General features: G+C 31.3%; 1 protein-coding gene across 1 annotated transcript; it reads left to right on the top strand.

Annotated features, from left to right (window-relative positions):
• LOC129221314 (60S ribosomal protein L19-like) lies at nt 1–24,928 on the top strand. Its single transcript, XM_054855778.1, has 3 exons — nt 1–104; nt 13,720–13,963; nt 24,641–24,928. Exons 1-3 carry the CDS (start codon nt 77–79, stop codon nt 24,876–24,878), a joined length of 510 nt encoding a protein of 169 aa, XP_054711753.1. The 5' UTR covers nt 1–76; the 3' UTR covers nt 24,879–24,928.

Genomic DNA, 24,928 nt, shown 5'->3' with positions numbered 1-24,928 from the left:
TTTAAGATTGCAAAAGCGGCTTGCTGCCGCAGTGCTAAAATGTGGAAAGAGGAAAGTTTGGCTTGATCCGAATGAAATGAGTGAGATAGCTAATGCAAACTCAAGTATGTACTCTTCTTTTTTTTCCCTCCAGTTCTTTATTCGAAACTCTTGAGAATTTTCTTGTTTGGGGGGGGGGTGGATTGAGGTTACGGAGAAACTTTTTTCTGAATAGGTTATTTCCGCTCAGCGGAATTGTCTCCAGAATTTTCTTATTTTAATTCAAATGCTTTTTTTGTTTGAATATTTTTTAATATGCATTATCATATCTTTCATGAGAACATTAATATTGGTAAGATAATTTACTTTTGCTGTATACCAAAGTATCACTTACAACTTTTCTCGTCAACCGTAGGTATTTAAATAAAAAATTTGATACATCTTCATACTTGCCAACTCTACTGTTTTTAACGGGAGACTCCTGTTTTTTGCTTTCATCTCCCGTTTTTCTGTTTTTTACGATTTTCTCCCGTTTTTGCACTTTTCAGTCAATCATTAAACAGTTTCACTTTCTTGTCAATAGATGGCGCCCTTTTCTTGTCTACCAATGTCAAGGAATAAGAATTTTTCCAATTAATACCTCATTTTGTTAAAATTAATTTTTTGGACCAACACATGCTTTGCCGAAAATTGCAGCAGATTTCAATCCTTTTGGATCTTGGAAATCTTTCAATTATTTTGGAAGTTTGAAGTTATTTTAACATGAGCTACCCTATACCTACTTAATTTATACTTTATTTAAATTATATATTGATTTTTTTTTTCGAATTTTAATAGGTAAATTTTTGTAGCTACTTTTTTGATAGATTGGGGAATGTATGAAACTTTAAGCAAATTCACTTTTTGGTTTTTCCTTTGCAGTATATTTTTCTTGCTGCTACCAATTAGCTTACATCTGTGAAAAATTCCCATTACACTTCAAATTTAGTATTCATGTTATTTAAAAGCATAATTTAATAATTCTGTTGCAAAGATATGTCGCTGGTGAATCGCCTACATACCTCTAATGGAATCTCCTGTTTTTCTTTCTTTGAAGGTTGGCAAGTATGCATCTTTATCATGGTTCGCCGATATATATATATCATAATACATATCCAATATTTATTTTCAAAATATATTTTGATATTTTCGATATTTTTTCAACTAAGGTATTTTCAATATAAAAATTATATTAATCATAATATTGTTCATTTATTATTAACTAGAAAGCTTTGTACTATATTTTTATGTTGTATTAATATGCAACTAATATAATAAAATATTATAAATATTTTATATTCATAAAATTTTTGTAATGTAAGAATTTTAAGTCGTAGGGTCAAGTATAAAATGGGTAGTCAAAATATGACTTGAAAAACAAGTTATTTTAAATTAAATTTGCTTTTTTTTTTTTAATTGGACATTATACTTAACTTTTCTGAATTCTGTTTCACAAAATATATATTTTAAATAAATTATTTTTTAGTGAGTGGTAACACTTTAAATTGAAGTAGATAAATTCAAGATGCATGTTGTCTGCTTAAACTTCTATCTCCAGCTCCTGATTTTTGAGGAATTCTTATTACTGTGTCATAGCTTCAACTTACAGGGAAGAAAAAAAAAATTTCTATTTTAATCTCATATTTTGAAAATATGTACATATGGTTAGGCTTATTCCAGCATGTTGTTTTAAAAGATACGGCATATTTTCTTTTAAATGAATATTAATTCAACTTCACTCCATCATAATAAATAAAAATAAGCCAATGGTATACTCATTTTAGTATTTGTGTTCGCTTGCGCACGAAATAACAATTTCCTCAGAATATGTTGGGTACAGCCTGTTGCTGGTCATCACATTTTGTATTTGATTGCAATCAGATGCTATCAATTTTTCTAATGTACCTTATTCTTGGAACACATCCTTGTTTCAATCCAAAAAGTATACGTCACAAAGGACGATTTCGTCGCATTATAAAGATTTGGAAAGTACAATATTGTCAGCAATTTCAACAAGACCTTCAGATTTCACGACTACCTGCATGAGTTATTTAAAACAACTTAAACAAGTGTTGGCAAAAACAGGTCGTATTGACAAAGATGTCTTAAGAAAGGCTAAGAGTTGAAAGTGAAAAACATAATGAATTAAAAAAACAAGAAAATGAAAAATAGAAGAAAAAGAAAGTTTTCATTCAGAGGAAGTATCTAGAATAGAAACTGCTAAAAATATGCTTATGACAGGCATGAGATTTTTTCTAGCTTTTGCTGGAATTCCGGCTTTCTGTTGGTTTTTAAAACCTTTCTTCCTTTTTTGCCTTTTTAAGGCTTTCTTTTTCTCAAAAATCGGAAAAAAATGCGATTTTTTAAAAATTTTCGGTCCTTGATTTCTTTGTTCTATTTTTTCTCCTCGAATCTTCATCATCCGCGATATCTGCCAAAAACGTGTATTTTGGAATCATGCCAACGACGTCAAACACATGCTGCGCCGGAGATTGCATGCCTCGCTTGAGATTTCAATCTTTTTGCATCCTGAAAGTGTTTCAATTATTTTTAATGTTGGGTGGTTTTTACTATATGCTAACATATCTGCTTATTTTATTCAGTTCAATAATATTTTTATATCTTTAATTTATTTTAGAAAAAATGCAAAAGTCAATCAAAATGTAGCTTAGCACCCACAAACTCGAATTTATTGAAACTTAGCATGGTTACTTTTTTGTGTATTTATGAAGTGTAAAAAATATTTATGGTGAATCTCAAATGGTTTAGGCTTTACAGCCTATTAAAAGTTTTGAGATTTCAAGATTAAATGAGGCAGCTGCAAGTTGTTCTTTTGATTCTGAAATCATATTAGGAAGTTTTTCTCAATGAATTTTGGTTCCAATGCAAGGAAAAAAATAACCAGTTTATATACATATTTATTTTCAATTCTTACTATGAAAAGTATGTTCTACCACATAAAATAATTTTAGATTTTTCTCTCCGCTGTAAATTTTTACTTCACAAACAGACCTAATTTCAAAATTTATGTTCAACACTATGAACTCAAATTTTTTAATGATAAAAATGTATTTTTCTCTAAAAAATGTTGACACTGTTGATTGATGCAGCTAAGATCTGGCTCTTTCAACCCTTTGTTCAAGGACTCAGGAATTAGAAATTGTTGTCTCTTTTTCAAAATGTAGATTTATTTACAGGGTTTGTATGGGTCATGGAAATCCTGGAAAGTAATGGGGAAAAAATTTTTTAGACCTGGAAAAGTCATGGAAAATTGGAATTTTCATTGAAAGTCATGGAAATTTATTTCAAGTCATGGAAAAATGTCTTGGACAAAGAGAAATGAACAGTAGCTAAAGGAGCATTAGAAGCCAGCACCACCGTCGCGTCGACCGGCCACACGATGCTGCTCCTCTTGCGATAACAGTCTCCAGGTTGCATCCATATCCTACACACTCATGCCTGCGCACAAACACACTCCTATACACACACTCATGCCTGCAGACAGACATACACACGTATTCGCCTACACACAGCACTGCATATGCCACATGCATACATACACACACATGCGCCTACACAAACACACCCGCTGGTGATTGCGAAAAATATGATTTGAATTCAAGATGCCAAAAATTCAAATTAATATATTTTTTTAATATAAATATCTGGTTTAGAAACATGAATTTACTAAAGAATGTGACTCGATACTTAAATGCACTGTTGACACTAAAAGGCAACTTTTGAAGCTAATTTATTGAAACTTAGTAATCATTCATTCAACCTTTGTTCCATTAATTATCATTCTGCCCATTTATTTAAAAAAAATTAAACATTTAAGCATTGTTACATTCCATTCACTGTCTTTTTTCTTTACTTAACCTATTCCATAATCAGCCCGAAACCCCTTAACCCGCATGCCGCAGATAACGAACGGAGTTGCTTTTTGCTATGTTGTAATAGCGCTTTTCTCCTTATTTTGCTATCGGGATTTTAATGTTGTTTTTGCTGTTCAGCTTGCATTCGAAAATCGTTTCACTTTATTAGTTTTTTGGCACTGAATTAAATAGTGCAATAAAATAAAAGGTTGCTAATATGTGCTGAAATATTCATTAAATTTGTACAGTACATAACGGGAAAATAATAAACAATAGAGGATAGTGCGAAAAGCAATTATTTTCATAACACTAATTATTTTGTTGATTTATTTCTTTTTGCTTTTATCCCAGTATACCATTTTTTTTCTTTTTATGCACTTAAGAAATCAAAACTGTTAAATGTAAGATGATCTATCTTTCAAAAGGGCTCAACAAAACATTCTTCAAACAATTGACTGATCAATCCAACCTGTGAGCAAGGGCGAATGGACAAAACGCTGGTGAGAATGGACAAAAACGCTTTTACTGTGGGAATGATTTTCTAAGAGGATAAAAAGCATTCTTCGGTGCCTTTTGATACATTGTGACTCTTCAAAATGACCAATAAGCACAGAGATCTCTTTGCTTTTCAGTTCTTTTATCGTAATTGCGATGACTTAAATCCCTTCTGAGTGTCCAGATATCAGTTACTCAAGCGTGGGAAGTATTTTAAAGATAAATGATTACAAAAGATCAAAACTTGCGGCTAATCCCCTATTTCTCTAAAGGATACTTTTGTGCATGCAACTAAAAGCCCCCAGCTGAGAGAGGAATAACAGAGACTGCCTGGGTGGATTCCCTAAAGAGGTGTCCCCCTTGGTGTCTTGTGGTCAACCCTTCCACATTATTTTCTTACAACAAAACAGTTTGAATCAGAAAGGAATTTCAAAGCAAGCTTTACTGCTTGTATTTCTTCAGAAGAAAAAAAAAGAAAATCTTGCTTGAAATAGAGTCGGAAAATTTCTTTTTTTAAAACATATTTGGATACATTTTAGTTTCATAGGATTATTTACTAATTAAGGCAACTTGATTATTGAAAAGAAACCAAATATTTTATTTCTATTTTTAAAATCTCATAAAAGGTGCAATTAAAACATTGGAGCTATTTTAAAACAATAAATAAAATCTAAAAAAGAAAGGGAGAAAAGGAATGTTTCGTTTCATATGAGTAAAGTGAAAAGAACTCAAGATATTATCATTTCATTTGTACTGTAGTATATATTTTATGTTTTGCATGGTCAACTATTACGTATAATCAATGCGGTCGTCATAATTTTTGTTTGTGAAATTAAAAATATTCAAAATTGTATCACTAAAAATCCATCAAAGGATGCCGCGAATATAAAAAGTTAAAATTTAAGTTTGAAAATATCACAATTTAAAAATAAATAAATTATAAATAATAATAATAGTATACAAATAAATAAAAAGCGTGGTAAACACGTTATAGTTTTAAAAAAAAATCCGTACTCGTACAAAATTAAGATGAGTAAGATAATTAAAAAAAATATTGTGTAAAATAAATTATAAAATTTGAGGATTATGAACAATTTAGTGAAGGATGCTTGTGTAAGAAGGTGAATTTTTGATAACAAGAAAAAAATTTTTGTTTATTTGCTTTATTCAGACATAGAAATATTGTTAAATGTGTAAGGAAATATTTTCACACTTAATTCATCAGGAATTCAAATGCCAGAATGCTAAGAAACAAAGCTTCCATGAAAAGATAAAAATTAAGTGCCTGATTATTTGAAGCATTATGGGTCATTCCAAAAATAAAGGTCCCTTTCAAGAATTGAAAAAAGAAAAAAAAAATTTTTTTAAATAGAATCAAAATAATGTTTGAGAGGTTTGTAAATATATACATGAGTACAGTTTGAATATTGGCCGCACACTTTTTAAAAAATATTAAGTCATAAAACTTAGAAATGTAACCATGTAATCTGAAAAATGTCTCCTGTGTTACCATTATTAAATAATTCTTTTCATGCTTTCGTATGAAAGTCAAGAACTATCTCTAAGGTTCTAAGACTTTGATATAAATGCACTATTACTCTGCCTTATAATTTTTTGTTTGTGAAATATTTTTCCTCTTTAAATGGGATTTTTATGTCCCCTGTGTTACCTTTATTGTATTTTCCCAATGTAAAACTTTTGCAGCTCAGTAAAAAGCACATCAATACAGTAAAAATATATTAATATTCACTTGGACTAATAAGTTATTGCACATGTTTCAATTTGATTTTCAAAAAAAAAAATTCCCTTTTGTCCAGATTAAAAAAAAACATGTTGGTAACAGAGGGGACATTCGGTATCACGGGAGACATCAAAGTAACCAAGTGGACATATTGAATGCAACACTCTGAAAAGTGGGGTTTTAATCGAACTATCAATTTATTTTTCATATACATCAATGGGTACATTAAATTCATAATACAATCTATTCCCGTTCATCTTCAAAGTTGGATTTTTAAGAATGCCTAAAACATCATCAAAATTGATATACGATATGTCATTTTCTTTCACTATAAAGTTTTTCCCACTGTCGTCAGTTGACCTTAGGAACATAACTTAAATTTCCCCATCTTCCTCTACATCACTTTGGGCAATTCCTATGTATTTATAACATGACTTATTCGCCCTCCAATTACTCGAATTAACAAATACGTCCCCGTTGTGATCCTCTTCACAGACGGTTCTTCTATATGTTTTGGTTCAACAGTAGTAGAAGAATTAGTTGAAGTGTTCGACTCAGCATCACTACCCTCGGAAGAATCATTGCTACTACTTGAAGAATAGACATCAGATAACTTTATTATTTTTTTTTTAGTAGGGTTCTGATGTGATGTTTGCGGCAATCCCAAATTGTTTCTGACTTTTCCTTGAGTCACACGCAAAACGAATTTTTTAGGGCCATAGCAACTGCGAAATCCTCGGTTTCTTTCTATCCCACAGAAGCAACTGAGATCCCTTATAATGAAGAAATTCTTCTGTTTCAACAATTAGTTGATGTAAACGCCTTGTTCCTTTGAGAACAAGAATATTTTTAGGAAGCGTTTGGAGAGCAGCTTCAATTTCTTCTTCCGTAACAACGTATAATTTTATTTTCGTTGCCTTGCTCAGAAAATGAATGAATCTGTACACATCAGATATATCTGTGCTGCATGAGGTTATTCGATCAGCTATTTTCTTAAGTGTTCTGCCTATGCCATCAGCGGCACCTTTACCATGTCCTGATTCGAAAAAGGGCCATGCTCCTCGTTTGAATCCAAATTTGAAAATTTTCTTACTGAATAAATAAAAATTATTTTTTTGTTTATATTGAGTGGGGGAGCATCGGAAAAAATATGTACAGTATCAATATTGGGCTCAATTTCTTTAATCATTTTCATGATGGGTGCTAAATGAGCCCAAATTGCACTAGGATCATGTTTGTTGCAGGAGGATACAGTACAAAAAGATAGTGCTTGTTTTGCACTACCACAATGTAATAATCCAGTGTGCAAAGTTATCCGATTTTGAGACGCTTCGTAATGATGTGCTTGAATTTCTTCAGCTAATTTTAAATTATAATTCTCACTGAAATCTATATGCAAAGTAGCTCCATTATATTTTGCAGATTGTCAATACAACTTCTATAAGCTTTATACTGATCTCGAATGTTATGGACATGTTTCTTGAAATCAACTATTTCAGCTTGGAATTTGTCCACCAACACAGAAATTGGAGTAGTCATCTTTTCTTTCGTAACTTTTTTCACAGTTATAGTTTTCTTATTTTTTCGTAGCACTCATTTTGGTAAACCCACTCATACCATTCAACTAGAGTGTCAGAATTTATAATGTTTAAAGGAACACATTTTTTGTCACATGATGGGCATTCCCTATACATGCAGTCTTTTGAGTTTGAGCTGCATAGTCAACTCTATTAAGCTATTATAATTATCTGTTTTCAAAATTTTCATTTCGTAAGAGCATTTACTTTGTATTTAATATTGGAATGTAATTTACACAAAACGTATTTCGGGTCTTAATAGAGGGGGCTACCACATAAAATAGGCGTCTTGCAGCAAAAGAATAAGAGCATCTTCCACCTTCGTTAAGAAATTTTTTATGTACATTTTTCATGGTGTCAAGTAAGTAGCTACCTCTTTTGTTTTTTTTCTGAATGTTTTGTAACGGTTTCTTTTTTGCCGACTGTTGCTCTGCTTACATCATCTCTTAAAAAGAAATCTTGAACACTTCCATTTTCTATGGTCCGTTTCTCTCTCTCAATAGCTCTTTGAATCCTAGATTTCAAACCTATGGCTTCAAAACCGATTTCTCTCATAATACGGTACTTTTTAATCACTTTGCCTGTTACAATTTTTTTAAAGAGTGATTTCTTCTTTCTTTCCTGCAAATTTTTATATTGTTTTGTCATTGAATAAGTTAAACAGTTATATTTAAGGAGTTGCTTTGAAACTTTGAGTTGCATGCGAGTTTTTCCCAGGGAAATTTGCTCTCATAAACTGTTTAGTTTTTGCACGAGGACTCAAAACCCCTTTTTTATTTTTATCTGGTATGCCAGGGGTCTGGCCAGAGGATATTTGGGTCCGTTAACTGACCCTTCACAAAAATCCGATCAACCAAAACGGACCCTTCACAAAAATCCGATCAAACAAAACGGACCCTTCACAAAATTCTGATAAACAAGATCGGATCTTTCACAAATTGTTTATTGAAAGAGCAAATCTGAAAGTAAAATAACGCATATTTCAGTGTATAAACCGATAATTTTTGGAACCTTTTTTTAAGTCAAATTAGAGGGATGAGATTATAATATATTGATTTTTAATATAATATATTTAATTTTTAATATAATATTGTTATTTAATATATGTATTGATATTTTTTTCAAAATCCGGCTAATTTTGAAAAAAAAAAAATCGGCACTCTTGTGATGCTCCTTCAAGCGATAAATAATTCTAACTGCCAAATAAATATAATGGTTCTTTGTTTTATCACAGCTAATTAGCAGTGGTCCTGTAGTAAGCTTTTCTGAAAAGGCATTGGTAAGCACTTTTCTCCCCTCTCATGATTTAATAAACAATAATATATATCTGCAAAATGAACTTAGAACTGCAAAGGGATAGTAAGGGTGGGGGAAAAAATATGATCGCTTCAGATAGGGTTACCAACTTCAAAATTATCACCACTTAGCGTCTGGCGTTGAACCTCTAATAATGACCTTTATAATTGATTAGAAAATATTCCAATCATTTTACCAGCTTGTCAATATTTGCGTTTTTACGGTGGGTGTGGTGCGCTGTTTAATTGTTATTTTGGGAGAAAATTATATGAATTTTGATTTTTCGATGCTAACAAGGATAATTAACTTTAAATAAACTCTTTTAATTACCGTTTCTTTTTTCTTTAGATGTCTACATTTTGAAATTTGCAATCTTTTAACATCCGATATGAGAATCATATTTTGTTCTTTTTTCAAGGTAACATCGCTTTATTAGGATGCAAATAAAGGAAAAGTCTTTTTATTTCTGTTAGAACTCTCATTTCAAGTTTTTAAAACAAAATTCCATTTTCTTTTATGAGTCAAAAATTAAAATGCTGAATCTAAGGTTTAATTTTATTTTTGCTTTAACTGTGTCCACAGATATTAATGATACGCTTATCATAGGACTCTAAAATGCAATTTAAAAATAATTTTATCAAAAATATTTCTTTTACAAGCCGTTTTTATACTTTTGATGCCTTCACTTTGAGAATTGCGATCTCTTTGCATCCGCTATGGGAATCCAATTTTTCGAATTTTTGATGATTATTACGCTTTGTTAAGAGGTAAACAATTGAAATATCTTTTTATTTTTGTTAAAATCACGGAATTGATAAGTTTTAAATGAAATTCTGTGCTTTTTAATAGTGTCTTGGGTCAAAAAGTTGATGCTGAACCCTATTCTGAATTTTATTTTATTTATTTTTGTTACAATTATTTTAAGTACTGTACAGAAATATATCTAGTATAATTTAACATAATGTAGAATGGTAGATAAATATTGATACTTGAAAGAGCAATGCCCCCCCCCCCCCCCCCCGCCAAATATCAGAAAAAAAATCTAGAATGATTTTTTCGACGTAGAAGAGGAAAACACTCAACTTTAGGTTTAATTGATGCAGTTTGTGCCATCTCTAAATTCTAAAATTTCGTTTTAACAAAAAAAAAAAAAAAAAAAAAATTGCGAAAATTTTTGATTTTTCACAAAAAACGGACCCTGTGAAAAATCCTGGACAGACCCCTGTAATCTTAAGAACTTATTTGGATCAGTTAATTAGGACGGTGGAAGTTTTTAATTTATTTTTTGTTACAATTATTTTAAATATTGTACCGAAATATTTCTAGTATAATTTAACGTAATGTAGAATGGTAGATAAATATTGATATTTGAGAGAGCGATGCCCCCCCCCCCCCCCGCCAAATATCAGACCACTCCAGAATGATTTTCTCGACATAGAAGAGGAAAACTCTCAACTTTAAGTTTAATTGATGCAGTTTGTGCCATCTCTACATTCTAAAATTTCGTTTTAACAAAAAAAATTTTTTTTTTTTTGCAAAATTATTTGATTTTTCACAAAATTAATTCATTTTTCACAAAATTATTTGATTTTTCCCAAAAAACGGACCCTGTGAAAAATCCTTGACAGACCCCTGTATGCTCTTTCTATATACTTGTTTCCTTAATTTTCCTATCTTTTGTGTTAATTTTTTATTTTCTATTTTAAGATGTAAATTATCCTTATAAAGCTTTGTTCTGTTTTGTCTAATTTTCTTCCTACCAGTGCAACTGTGCTTATTTATGTCTTCATCTGGTGAAAATATTAATGTAGATTCAAGCTTTTTCCCCCTCCTTTGTTTGGCCTTATTTGTACGCCATTTTCTTCTATTTAATCGAAGTTCCCTAGCAGACATATCAGACTTTAACCGTTTTGTTGCATGACGTGCTTTTTGTTTCTACTTTTCTTCCTTACTTTTATTTATTTTCCTTCGTTCTCTATAACGACGCTGCTTTTCAGCAGCTGTTAATGCCATTATCTGCAACAAAAAAGGGCAAATTTACTAAAAATTTCATTATTGTAGGTTAAGAAAGGCTTTAAGACAGATACATTAAATTAAAAACCTGCTGCTTATTTTAAAAACTACACTTCTTGAAATTTAAACAAACAAACGAAAAAAAAAAACTAGTGTTCTTTTCCATTAAAAATATTTTTAAGTACCAAAACTGAATTCATTTAATGATAACTTTAAAAAAAAAAAAAGATTTAAACTTCTTACTACAGAAACTAAAATAGAGTCTAAGAGAAGAAAAACGTTCCTTTTAGCCCTCCTTTGTTTTTTTTATCACAATCTCTGACAAAATTTGGATATAACCAAAGAAAAGTTTTTAATTGAACTCTATTAAACATACATAATATTCATATAATTAAAAATAAATACTGAATGTTTTTTCAACCTAAATAATTTTTTCTTTTAAAATTTAACTACAAAACAAGCTTAGAAACAATTAAGTCCCCTATGTTACTTTGTTGTCTCCTGTGTTACCAAGATCATGGTAACACAGGGGACAAAATTGTATTAAAAGTTCCCCTTGTAACAAAGTTTTCATGGAAACAATGCAAAAGTATATGATTTTCTTTCTTTTAACTCAACCTCAAAGTTTTAACATGGATTAAACTAAAAAATAATTAAACATTAATAAAATTTAATAGTAACACAGGGGACACATAAAAAAGACACCTACCTCTAAAGTTCTCTTTTCCTCACCTGGAATTCTTCAAAAAAGCACATGTGAAAAAAAATGGCTACTAAACATGAATAATAACTTGTAGAAGTGCATGTATAGCTATTGTTGCCAATATTTAAGTAACAAATTCTTATTATAATAATAATTATAATAAGAATAAGGAGGCAGTAACACAAGATTTTCCTCCATAAATTAAATTTGAAATTTTATCTTAAAAACATGTTAGTATAATATCAAGTTTACAAAGAGTTGAAAAGAAAAAAAATATTTTTAAAACACTAATAACATGAAAAAAATAAGGTTTAATTTAAAGAAGTGCTGTTGGGACATGGCTTTTTTATAGGACTCAATTTCAATAACCCCATTTAAAAAGTAAATAATGTACTTTTTCTAAAATTTTAATAATGTATTAAAGAAAAATATGTCTGACCTATCATTTTTAATGTTTACATTTAACTTTGGAATAAAATTTGGGAAAAGGTTACAACTTAAAGTCGTGGACACCAAATGTTGCATTAATTTTGGAATGACCTATACGTGATTATAGGCTATTAATATCTTAGTAAAATAAAATAAATTACAACAAGTTTAGTGAAATACTATAAGTTACATCCCTTTTGTCTAAGGAAAAGAGCTTGATTACCGCTCCACTAAACGCACCAGAACCCAACAGAGAAGCGCAATAACAGGGTTCTGCCCCTTGAAGGACCGCCGACACATATTCGGCCGAAGCAAAAACTGCTGGAAACGCCGTGACGACACAGGTTTGTCGAAAGCAGTTAGGAACCATTTTCTTGCGACAAGCCTGAATCGGCCGGGGCAGTATTAACACAAACTGCACAGCCGATCCTGTATCGGCCGGGGCAAAGAATGGGTTAAATTTATATGGTAAAGACAAACAAGAATAGTTTTTTAAGTGTACACTTATATTTTTTAGTTACTAGTTTCATGGTTTTATGAACAGAATGGTTATTTAACTTTGTATATAGAATTTTGTATAGGTTTTATACATTTCTCTCCCATTCACTCTACTTTAGAGCCGTACTAACATGCCTAAAGAGTTATTTTCAGATTATCACTGCACTGCATGTAGAATCCTGTTCAGCATTTAGCCATTATAACATAACTGTTTAAAAAATAAAAAGTTAAAACCCTTTCATTTATTTACCAATGTTTTATCGGCACAAGTCCCAACCTTTATGCATTAAACAAACGTTTTTACACTCTCCTACAAAGCATTAAAAATGTGACTCTTTCATACCGGCCAACTCTACTGTTTTTAACAGGAGACTCTTGTGTTTTGCTTCCATCTCACGAGTTCTCATTTTTTCAGTCATTCATCAAATAGTTCTCAATAGATGGCGCCCTTTTCTAGTCGACCAATGTCGGAATACAAATTTTTCCAATTGATAACTAAAAAATTTTTGGAAGAAAATATTTCAAAAGTTTGTAGTTATTTTAACATGTGCTACCTTATACTTATTTTATTTTCATTATGTATTGATTTTTTTTTTTTTTTAGTAATTAAATTTTTGTAGCTACTTTTTTGGTATAGACTGGGGAAAGTACAAAACTTTAAGCAAGTTCACTCCTTATTATTTGGTTTTTCCTTTGCGCTATATTTTTCTTACTGCTATCAATTTGCTTACATTTGTGAAAAATCCCTATTTCACTTTAAATTTCGTATTCATGTTATTTAAAAGCATAATTTAATAATTACCTATATTGTGAAGATATGGCATTGGTGAATCAAACATATATCTGTAATGGAATCTCCTGTTTTTTTTTTCCTTCGGAGGTTGGCAAGTATGCTCTTTGATAAAAAATGGCAATTTGCCCCCAACCATACCATGATGGGTTATTTTTTATTACATCTCATAACTCTTATGATTTATTTAATTCAAAAGTAAAAGGGATAAACTTTGATTGAGGGATTGGATATGAAAAACCTCGAATTAAAAATTTACCTATATCTATTTTTTCTTTTTTTAGGGCAAAACATTCGTAAGCTTATCAAGGATGGTCTTATTATTCGCAAGCCAGTAGCTGTGCATTCACGGGCCAGAGTACGTAAAAACAAGGAGGCTAGAAGGAAAGGACGTCACTGTGGTCCTGGAAAAAGGAAAGGAACAGCCAATGCTCGAATGCCGAAAAAAGTTGTTTGGATTCGGCGTATGAGGGTTCTTAGGAGATTGTTAAAAAAATACAGAGAAGCTAAAAAGATTGATAGGCATTTGTGAGTACCTGTTAAGTTTTTTGCATGGTCCTTGAAAGCTGAACAGTAGTTGAAAAAAAACAATGATTAACTTACTTCTTTGTTTCAATTTTTCATATGACTTAAAGAACTTGCATTTAATTGTATACTTTGAACAATGGTGACCAGTCTATTTTAGGTCATTGATGTGTTTTGAGGTAACTCTTTCTTTAGCATGCCATGTACTAAGTAACGAATTTAAAAATTTGAAAAGCAAACCTATGTTGTCTGCGCAGTCATTAGTAGAGAGGCAGAGCAAAATTTCTTCGTAATAAAAGTGGTCTTTCATAGATCTCAAGGTTCAGAAAGTGGTCAATGGCCACTAGGCTCAAAAAGCTTCGTGGCCACCAGTTTTACCGTGTTTCGAAAACAGCGCTGTAGTACAAGAATGGGTGATTTCGATTTGTATTTTTTGAAACAAATATTATGAAAGTGATGCTAAAGGAATGCTAACAATAAATATAAATTATTAATCATGGAAATATAAGAGGAATAGGGTGAAGGTTGGGAGTTCCTGAAGCAAATGGTTCATTCCACCCATTTTAAAGTTTCATAAGAAAAAAATCATTAAGCCAAAAATCAAGTAGCGTACACAGTACCATGGTCCCACAGTGAAAAAAAAAGTATTACCCATAAAAACAACAATTTCCTTTAAAATCTTTTTGTAAATCATTGCAAACGCCATGGTAGTAAAAATCAACATGCACTTTTCAGGTAACTAGTTTAATGAAAAGAATTAACTGAAAGAAAATTAGCACAAAGGGAATCGAAAAACTATTGGATAAACATATGATTTGAATTTTTTCAATAATTAAGATTATTGTGTGTGTGTTTTTTTTTTTTTTTTTTGGCATAAAAATAATTAACTACAAATCTCCTCTGGTAATATACAATTTGGCATTTACCAAGAATATATTTCCAAAAAAAAAACATTCTTTTTGCATTATTTGAACTAAGGGTATGACCAAACATGGCGACTATGTTCCATACGCAGCATCTCTATGTTAGGATGAATATGAAGGGAAAACAATCAAAGGACTGGCTATTTGGCTTATATTTTAATCTGATGCGATTGAAGATTAAAAAATTACAACAGTTATTCGAATAAATAGAAACTAGCCCCCGTTGTTTAAACGATTTTCAATAGAACGTATTCCTAATCGATTGCGAGTATTAGCGTCCACGTCACAGCAGAAATATAAGATATAGTTTATATAAATATAGCAATATAGTTTTTTCTTTCTATTTTTAATGATGTATAGGATTTTTAATGAAATACAGGATTTATGGAACAACATGGAACATTGATTATGGCAAAGGAATGATAAAACGGTGCGCACAGGGGGGGGGGGTCAAAACAAGTTGCCTTTTCAAGTTTTAAATTAAATAATTTGTCTTCCTATTTTGACGATTTTTTCAGAATAAAGGCTGTTTGAGTTAATTGGGAAACAAATAGAATCAGAAAGACCTTCGAGGGTTTATGCAGGGGTCGAAGTGGTCCTATATATCCTATATTTCCTATATTTTCAAAAAAAGCATCAAAATCGTCCTATATTTCCTATATTTTTGGAAAATGTCCTATATTCCTGTTTTTTATCCAATTTATTTCTTTAAAACAACAGTAAATAAACTATCTGACTACGGATTTTTCGTCGAAAGTACGAATGCAAACGAATTTCAAATTAAAAAACGCAACTGACTAAATCCTGCAACAAGCATCTTCTCTCATTGGCTACAGTAATATGACGTCACTGTAGTGGGTGATCTGAAGTTGGTTTTACAATTTTGCATTTGGCAACAGCCGTTTGTTTTGTTTTCCAGCGGGTTTTCGTTTTCAGTTTCGCTGGTATATTTTTGTGTTAGTGCATTTTCTGATCGAAATGTTCTAATATTTTTTTTGCAATCTTTTCTTTTTGTGGAATTTTATAGCACAAAATATCTGTATATTTGTGCTACAAAGCATTGGTTATTTCCTGTTAGTTCTCAACACAAAGACGGTTTTTATTTATTAATATAAACTATGTTTGTGACACTTCTATCCCTGCAAAACGTGTGAGTTGCTGTATTAATTATCAATAAGATTTTACTTTGTTCATTTTTTTTTGTCTATAAAGAACACTTTTTTCAAAAATTATTCTTTCAACTACAGGAAAGTCATTTCAGGTGTAAGTTATAATTTTGTTTGAGGGGTTTTTTTTAAACAAAATCATTGGTAAGAATAACTAAATCATATATATGTATTATTCATTTTTTCATAGCGAAACCATTCATATAATGTGTCCTATATTTGTCCTATATTTCTTGTGGAAAATGTCCTATATGCGACAAGTCGATCACTTCTACCCCTGTTTATGTAAAAAACCATACAATATGATGGGTTTTTTTTTTTTTTTTTTTTCACTTTTAAAAGAGCCAAAATTTGCTAAATATTTTCATACTTTCAGAACAAGATTTAAAGCAAGACATAAAACTGTTTTAGAAAAAGATCAATAATTAATCCTTAAAAAACTACAATTAAGACAAAATAGTCAGTTTTTAGCACATAAGCGTCTAGATCAATTAGAATAAAAAAAAATGTTCTGAAGATAAAATTTTGCATTTTTCCAGAAAATAATTACGAATTACCCGGGAAAAAAGGCACATTTTTCGTTATCAATAGTTTGCACTGCAATAAACATCCAATGCCATTTTCGGAAACTTAGGCTCTTAAAAAGTCTTGTGTACTGCCATCTTGGGAATGACCAAATATGTCGGCGAGGACAAAAATTACGAAATAATTTTTTGAATTTGTAGCGTGAACACAATTTAAAAATAGTAAATCTTCGTGAAACTAGAATTCAGTTGAAAAGTTTTTAGCACATTTGCGTCCAAGGCAATGAGGTTAAGTGTTAAGAACAAAATTTTTCATTTCTCAAAAAAATTACAAATTTAAAATAAATTTAAGAAAAAACAAGTTGCAGCACATTTCGTGTTTTTTTTTTTTTTTCCATTAGTTTGCAGTTAAAGGAAACATCCAATTCTGCTTTGTTTTTGGAAACTTAGGCATTTAAGCATCGTGTCTACTTCCATCATATAAATGACCAAAAATGGCGACTACATTTCATTCGTAGCTGAAAAGACTTTTCAATTAAAAAAAAGATTTTCCCAATTGACCCTACCATCCGCAGGCTTGTGCTTTAGATGCAGGAAAATGTTCTTCTCCCGTTAAATTTGTGCATAATTCCTGTTCACCGTAGGAATTTTTTTCTATGGAACTATTGAGGGGCAAAAATGGCGTCTGCGGTCTTTTTTTATTTTACTGCCAGCTTCATTTTGCCTCAAAACTTTTATATATTTTTTTTTCAGGAAACATCAATAAAAACGAAGATTAGAACTCAAGGTACAAATTCCCTGAGAAAAAATTGGAAAAAAAGAAATTGGGGGGGGGGGGGCAAAATTTGAATTTCTCAGACATTTTTAACTATGTTGTTTTCCATGACAATTCCAGGCATCCTATAATCTGCAGGTTCTAAAATGGGCCTGAAGAAAAAAAAATGTTTCGTATAATTGGAGTCGGTGTATAATACGATGTAAAAAAATAAAGTTTGAATTTAATATACCATTTGAGCAACTAAACTAAAAACGTGAAAAGTAATTACTTTGAAGAAATAATCAAAATTAATCTGAAATATAATCTAAAATACAATGATTTCTTCTTGAAATGATTATAGTACGCTAATTACTTGAAAAACAAAGAGTCAAGACAAAGGAGCAAACGCTCTAATCTTGTGCAAATGGCTTCCTAATTTACTGTATTCTTGCTTTTATTACATGGCCTAAAACGCGTAAGAGGAGCATTCAAGCATCGTAAAATAACCAACATACAGGCAGGCAGTGAGAAAGAACATGCAAGCTTGTAAAATAAACAACATTCAGTCGGAGTACGGTCTCTATAGGTGAATACTTATAGTACTGATGCATTGAAATTCTTTTCTTGAGATCTAAATTAAAAATACCCCCAAAAAAGTTGCCGACTGTAGCCAAGGCAGGATTTGCCACCAATGTTTCGGCTGGTTAATTTTGCTTTAATAACCAATTACTTCTAAATAAAATATATTTTACACAGCATTCTCGCATCTGCAAATCATAGGAACTCTTTCATTTAAACTAGGGTGGAATTTTCTAGTGAAATGTCTGCTCTAAAATGTCTATTTTAACAAAATTTTACAGGTTAGGTTTTTATTTAATTGCTATGTGATTTGATTGCTTGGATTCCCTTCGTATACTTTATATTGTGAGTTCATATAATTGAAAGGTTGAACACAAATCATTTTGCCTCGTCTACTAGAAAATTTTAATCCATTTGCATCAGAGTCTACTCAATCCAATATTACGTTTATTAAGTCAAGAAATGTCTATTGGTAGCTGCATATCTTTTAGGAAGAGGCTAGCTTTCAAAATAATAAGCACTTACTAGACCTTCATTACTTTTTTGGTAAAACAGGGACATGTTACTGCTACACGGATTTGAGTTGGGGATAGCACTACCTTAATTTTTGTCTTTAAAAGGTGAAAAACTTTTCTTTCCTTTTTTCAGTCAGGGATGAGATTTTTCCGGCTTTTGCCGGAATTCCGGCTTTCTCTGTTGTCTTTTAAAACCTTTCCTCCTTTTTTTGCCTCTTTCAAGCCTTATTTTTCTCAAAAATCGGAAAAAAAATATGATTTTTTAAAATTTTCGGTTTTCAATTTCTTACTTGTTCTATTTTTTCGCCTTGAATCTTCGTCCTCTGCGATGTCTGCCACGAACGTATGTTTTGGAATCACGCCAGCGATGTCACCACATGCTGCGCCGAAATTTGCATGTCGCGTTTAAAATTTCAATCTTTTTGCATCCTGCAAGTATTTCAAATATTTTTAATGTTGGGTGGTTTTTCACTGCCACCTTATATCTGCTTATTTTGTTCATTTCAATAATATTTTTTATTTTTTTATTTTCAATTCTTACTATGAAAAGCATGTTCTACCACATAAAAATTTTAGATTTTTCTCTCCGTTGTAAATTTTTACTTTACAAACAGACCTAATATTAAAATAGTATATTCTCACTCGTTGAACACTATAAACGCAAATGATTTTAATGAAACAAATGTGTAAGCCAAGATTGACCTGACTCCCCCAACCCTTTGTTCAAAACCTTGTGTTAAAAATTGTTGCTTCTTTTTCAAAATTTATATTTATTCATTAATAAACACTTGCAAAAAATAGTACAATGCAGCAAACTGTAAAAAATTATGACTTATACTTAATTAAGTATGTGTTACCTTTAAAACTTAAATTGGGCATTTTTTATTGAATTTTTGAATATCATGGCTTCCAGGTTCTATTTTAATGCGGTTTTGTATATCATCTCTTTTACGAAATTTTTTTGGATTTCCTCTTTTTTGCTCTCTGACCACTCTCATCCCTGATTTATAAACCAAAATGTATTGACAAAATTACTCTATATGTCAAGTTCCAACTCATGGAAGCTCCAGCCTCAGGCTGTCTCATGGTTTAGCTCAACTTTTAATTTTCAGAAATGATTATGAGCTCTTAATTTTAAATTTAATAGTAAACAGTTAGTATGAAAGTTTAGGATGTTAATTGCTTACTTATATCATGTGTTGAAGACCTTCCTTCTCGGGACGGATTTCCATCTTAGGCAATTTTTCCGAGACGGAGGTCGGAACAGAAATTCGATGACTTTCTTTCAATTTTTACTTAAAAATGAAAAATTGAGTCTGATAAGTATGCTTTAATTACTGAACCGTTCTGTAACCATGAATTTCATCGTCATTCTCTCTATTTTCTACCATGGGCTTTTGTTTGCAACATGCTTTTGGAGGAGTGGCTTTTAGACTCGCTCTGTTTGACTTTTTTTTAGGTTGCCCTGTTTCACTCACTACATTGCAGACTGCAGAATTGCTCATGGGAATTTTGGAAAGAATCAAGGGAGAATTTAAAGCTGGTTTAAAACACCGATGGATAATTGTTCCTGCATTTTTGACATGTGTCTGGCAAAATATTCTTAGACTTGAGGAATCATTAAATTCCAATGTCTTTCAATCTAACATTCGCTTGAATTGAGCCGCAAACGCTTTTACCTCTAAAATTATCCAACACCGTCTAGAATTGTGTTTTTGGAACTTCAATTTCGAATTATTGCTGAAAACGAGAGTTCCTGAACTCCATCCCTTCGATAATACATTCAAAAAGCGTAAAAACGCTATGAAAGATGGAGTACAATTTTGTTTTTAAAGCTTTAATTTCAGAGAACGTCCATAGTGTCCCCCCCCCCTCTTCCGCTAATATTTTTGAAGGTCGCCCAATATTGTGGTTTTGGGACTATCGGTTTGAAAAAATTGATAAGAAAGTCCTTCCTTTCCCTGAATTTTACCAAAGTGGCCTCCCATTGCGTTTTTTATATTCAATTTTAAAAAAAATTCTGGAGGAGAACCCCTCTCCCCAGACCCCTCGTTATTCGCAGTTTTTAGGTCTTTGGAATTACGATATCAAAACGCTTAAATATTACAATTTGAATCAAGTTTATGTTGTTAGAAAAGTCAAAATCTTAGAATTCAAATCAAACAAATTCCAAAACTGGTATAGTTAAAATCTACAACATTTATACACATAAAATTTTCCTAAAGCCTGCATGGTTGGGGGGAGGGGGAATTAAAATGTTTTTGGTCTTGAACGCATCATCAAACTTGCACCCATGATATATATATACATACAGGGTCCGCACACTCTGGAAAACCTGGAATTGTCAGGGATAATGACATAGTTAAAATAGTCGGGGAATTTTCCGCAGGTTATTTTATAACATGAGATCTATTCTTCAGTTTTATCGATGTTTCCTGAAAAAAATTGTAAAATTTTTGAGGCAAAATGATGCTGCAATGAAAAAGTGACGGTCTAAGAAAATTTCCGCTCCCGCCATTTTTGGCTCGCAATAGTTCCCAAGAAAAAATTCCTATGGTGAACAGGAATTATGCACAAACTCAACAGGGGGAAGACAATTTACTGCCTTTGAAGCACAAGCCTGAGGATGGAAGGGTTGATCGGGGAAAATCATTTTTTTGATCGGAAATTCTATTTAGCTACCTGTGAAACGTAGCCACTGTTTTTGGTCATTCACAATATAGAAGTAGACATGATGCTTAAATGCCTAAGTTTCCAAGAAAATGTGCTGCATAATTGTTTTTTTTTTCCTTTTCTTTTTTTAATTTAAAATTTTCTTTCGAAATGAAAAATTTTGTTCTTAAAAAACTTACTTTTATCTTCATTTGCCTTAAGCAAATTTGCTACAAACTTTTCAACTGAATCGTAGTTTCATAAAGATTTTTAAGTTGTTTTCATGCTACAAATTCAAAAATTATTTATTAATTTTTGGCGTAGCCGCCATATTTGGTCATTCCCAAGATGAAAGTACACAAGATTTTGTTGTGCCTAATCTTCCGAAAATGACGTTGGGAGTTTAAAGCAATGCAAACTATTGAAAACAATGCAAAATTTTCTCTTTTATTTTTTTTTTTTATTTAATTATTTTCTTTAAAAATGCAAAACTTTATCTTCAGAACGTTTTTCTCTTCTAATTGATTTAGATGCTTATGTACTAAACACTGAGCATTTTGTCCTAATTGTAGTTTTTTAAGGATTATTAATTATTTATGCTACACATTCAAAAATCTACTTATTTTCTTAAACAGGGATGATTGTGTTCCCGTATTTTACCGGATTTCCGGTATTTACATCTTGATTTCCGGTATCTTCATCTTCGCAAATACCGGAACCATCCTATATTTTCGGAAAAACCCACTTTTTCAAAATTTAGGTTGATGTTTAATGAAACGCCGAAAGTCCAAATTGAATACGTTTCGTTTGGTATAAAGCGTAAGCTACTGTCATGTTTTGCAATCTCTATGGTAATTTTTGAAGAACAGCTGGGGTGAGAGATGGAATAAAGGCTAGATAAGAAGAGAAAAGAGCGTTACTTGATATTTTTCCCCTTAATATTTTCTTTTCAAGATGTCTAATATCGTTTCTCTGTTGCATATCTTAATATGCAGATGATGTAACTAGGGTTGCCCATTCCCCCGACTGCGATGGCACCCCTCAATTTTACCAAGCCCATTTTTCCCTCAAGAATTGCCACCCACTAATAAAAAAAACTTACATTCTTCTAAATTTCTCCAAAAGTTTCTGTGGTATAATCTGCTTCATGACCTCCCCCCACCCTCCCCTCCCGACACAAACACATGAAAATCCTTGCTATGACTATATTATTAGATTAAATTGCTAAAATATTTATTCACCATGATGGCCTATGGCTTTTCTCTGTTGTAGATACTAGCCCTATTGCGCAGTAATCATAATACATTCTGTCCCTTTTGCCCCAAACTTATTTAATTCTGAAATATTTATGCACTTTTAGAAAATGAATGTAATAAATGGTTAAGGATTCAGATACAATGGAGGAAAATAAAACCTTCTTTGAAAAATTTTTAGAAATGAGAAAAATTAAAAGAATTTAATTCTCTCCATGCACATGGACATATTAAGTCCAATTAAAACTTCGAGTTTTAGCCCCAACAAATAATTATGTATATAAATAATGTGTGTATACATGTAATGTGTATATGTATGCCCATCAAAACACTTTTTCTTCTTGGAAAAAAAGTTCAGGTATTTTTTTATGGAGTCACAATCACCCCTGTTCTTAAATTCTTCACTTTGCCATATTTGGTCGTTTTGCAAGTAGACGTAAATTTTCAATAACAGAATTGGATGTTTATCTCAATGTAATTAGTCCATTGAAAATAACAAAATGTGCAAAAAACTATTAATTTTTAAAATTTGAATATTTTAATTTCGATGTAAGTATTCTTTAATATACCAAAGGGGAAAAAATGATTATTGACTTTGGTCTATGATTGGCAGATGTTGATTTTTGTTATTATGCATTATATGGTACACCAATCAATGCAACAAGTTAATCATATTTATACTGAAAAATGAATTTGTATTTGGCTTAATATGTTTTGTGTTATAGGGTCTGGTGGGATAAAGTGGTCATTCGTGAAATAAATGGCTGTAGATTGGAAATGAATGTTTGAATGAATGTGAAAATTTTATTATAGAGTAGGGCAGTTAGAAACTACATTTTGAATACAAAATTTTACGACTGGCAAAATTTTATTTGGTGAAAAGAAATATTTTGTGTGAATATGAAAAGTTTTAAAATCTAAACACCTTTTTTTTAACTTCCTTGGGAAATTTTGTTTGTTAGAATTATAAACAGATTGACTGCATAGGAAGCTTCCTACATGTCTCAAGAACTCTTATGGGAAGCTTCCTACATGACTCAAGAACTCTTACTCATTAGCCGTTAGCGGAATCTCTTTTAGATAATTTTTTAGAACAATTTAAGTAAGATAGTGTAAAGTGGTCATAATACGAGGCTTAACAAATATTGTTCTTCTAATGCCACTTAAACGTTAAGTATAAGGAAAATATAAATTAAAATAGTAATTTCACTTAATATGTATTGTTTTTACAGTAAGTAGACACGTGCAAACACGCACTAGATGTATTCACGAATTAACTCGTGTATACCCCTTTGTGTGTATATACACTTATATATGCGTGTATACGTCTACTGTACACGTATATACTCAGGTATGCACGTATGTACTCGATATACTAGTACATACACGCATATGATATTCATTCAGACGCATATATACCCGTTCGTACACATGACACGTATATACTCGTGTAAACACGTATGCATTCCTGTAGGTGATCACGTATACATGCTTATATACTCGTGTATACATGAATATACTTGAGTAGGCACGTGCATGCATGTATCTGATGCACACATGTATCTACTCATATATGAACATGTTTACTAATGTTTATACGACACGTATATACTCGTGTATACACACGTATGCTTGTGCATGTACTTGTAACTATAAAAATAACAGAAATATATAATTATTAGGGTTGTTTTTCCCCCACCCCATGGGGTAAAGTGGTCATAAATACAAAGGGAAAAGAAAGTGTTATAAAACTACTTAAATCAATGTTTATTTTCCTAAAACTCAATGTACTGTGTTCTTTAATGATGCAATGTAAAATAAAAACAAAAAAAGTTTCAATGTTTAAAGAATTTATTTTATCTATTATTCACAAAAGTTGAAAACCTATGATTTTATGACCACTTTACCCCACCAGACCCTATACTATTTCGAACAAAACGTTTTTAAAAAAATGAGAAAAAAAGGGAGAATAATTCCAAGATTTTTTTGACCGAAGGGTAAAATTTTAGTTCTTCCGCATTGCTACTTTAAAGTATTTTAATTTTTTGGAAAATATTGTTATTTAAATTTAATTTTGAATGATGCAAGTAACCTGGAATTTTCCAAAAAATGACCTGGAAAAGTCCGGGATTTTTTTTAACCACAAGTGTATGAACCCTGTATATATATTTACTGAAGCACCGTTTATACGTTTTTAAAGGGACTGTATGAAAAAAACGTATTAAAGGTCTACGTTAATGTGTATTAAACTCTGCAGGGACCAATTTAGAAAACGTGTAATTGACTAATCTTGCATATTGTATTTCTACAGGTACCATGAGTTGTACATGAAGGCTAAGGGCAATGTGTTCAAAAACAAGAGAGTGTTGATGGAGTTTATTCATCGTAAGAAGGCTGAGAAATCTCGTTCCAAAATGCTTCTGGATCAAGCCGAGGCCAGGCGTCAAAAGGTGCGTGAAGCTCGTCGACGACGAGAAGAAAGACAACAGCAAAAGAAAGCTGAATTATTGCAAGCTTTCCAGAAAGAAGAAGAGGCTGTAAAAAAATAAATGTATAGACGGTAAATGAATGGCTAATAAATGTGTGAACTTTGTGTTAA

Source organism: Uloborus diversus, chromosome 1 (genome assembly GCF_026930045.1).
Source record: "Uloborus diversus isolate 005 chromosome 1, Udiv.v.3.1, whole genome shotgun sequence".
Lineage (NCBI taxonomy): Eukaryota > Metazoa > Arthropoda > Arachnida > Araneae > Uloboridae > Uloborus > Uloborus diversus.
The sequence above is the reverse complement of the archived record's forward strand: the minus strand, read 5'-3'. Positions and strand labels throughout refer to the sequence as shown.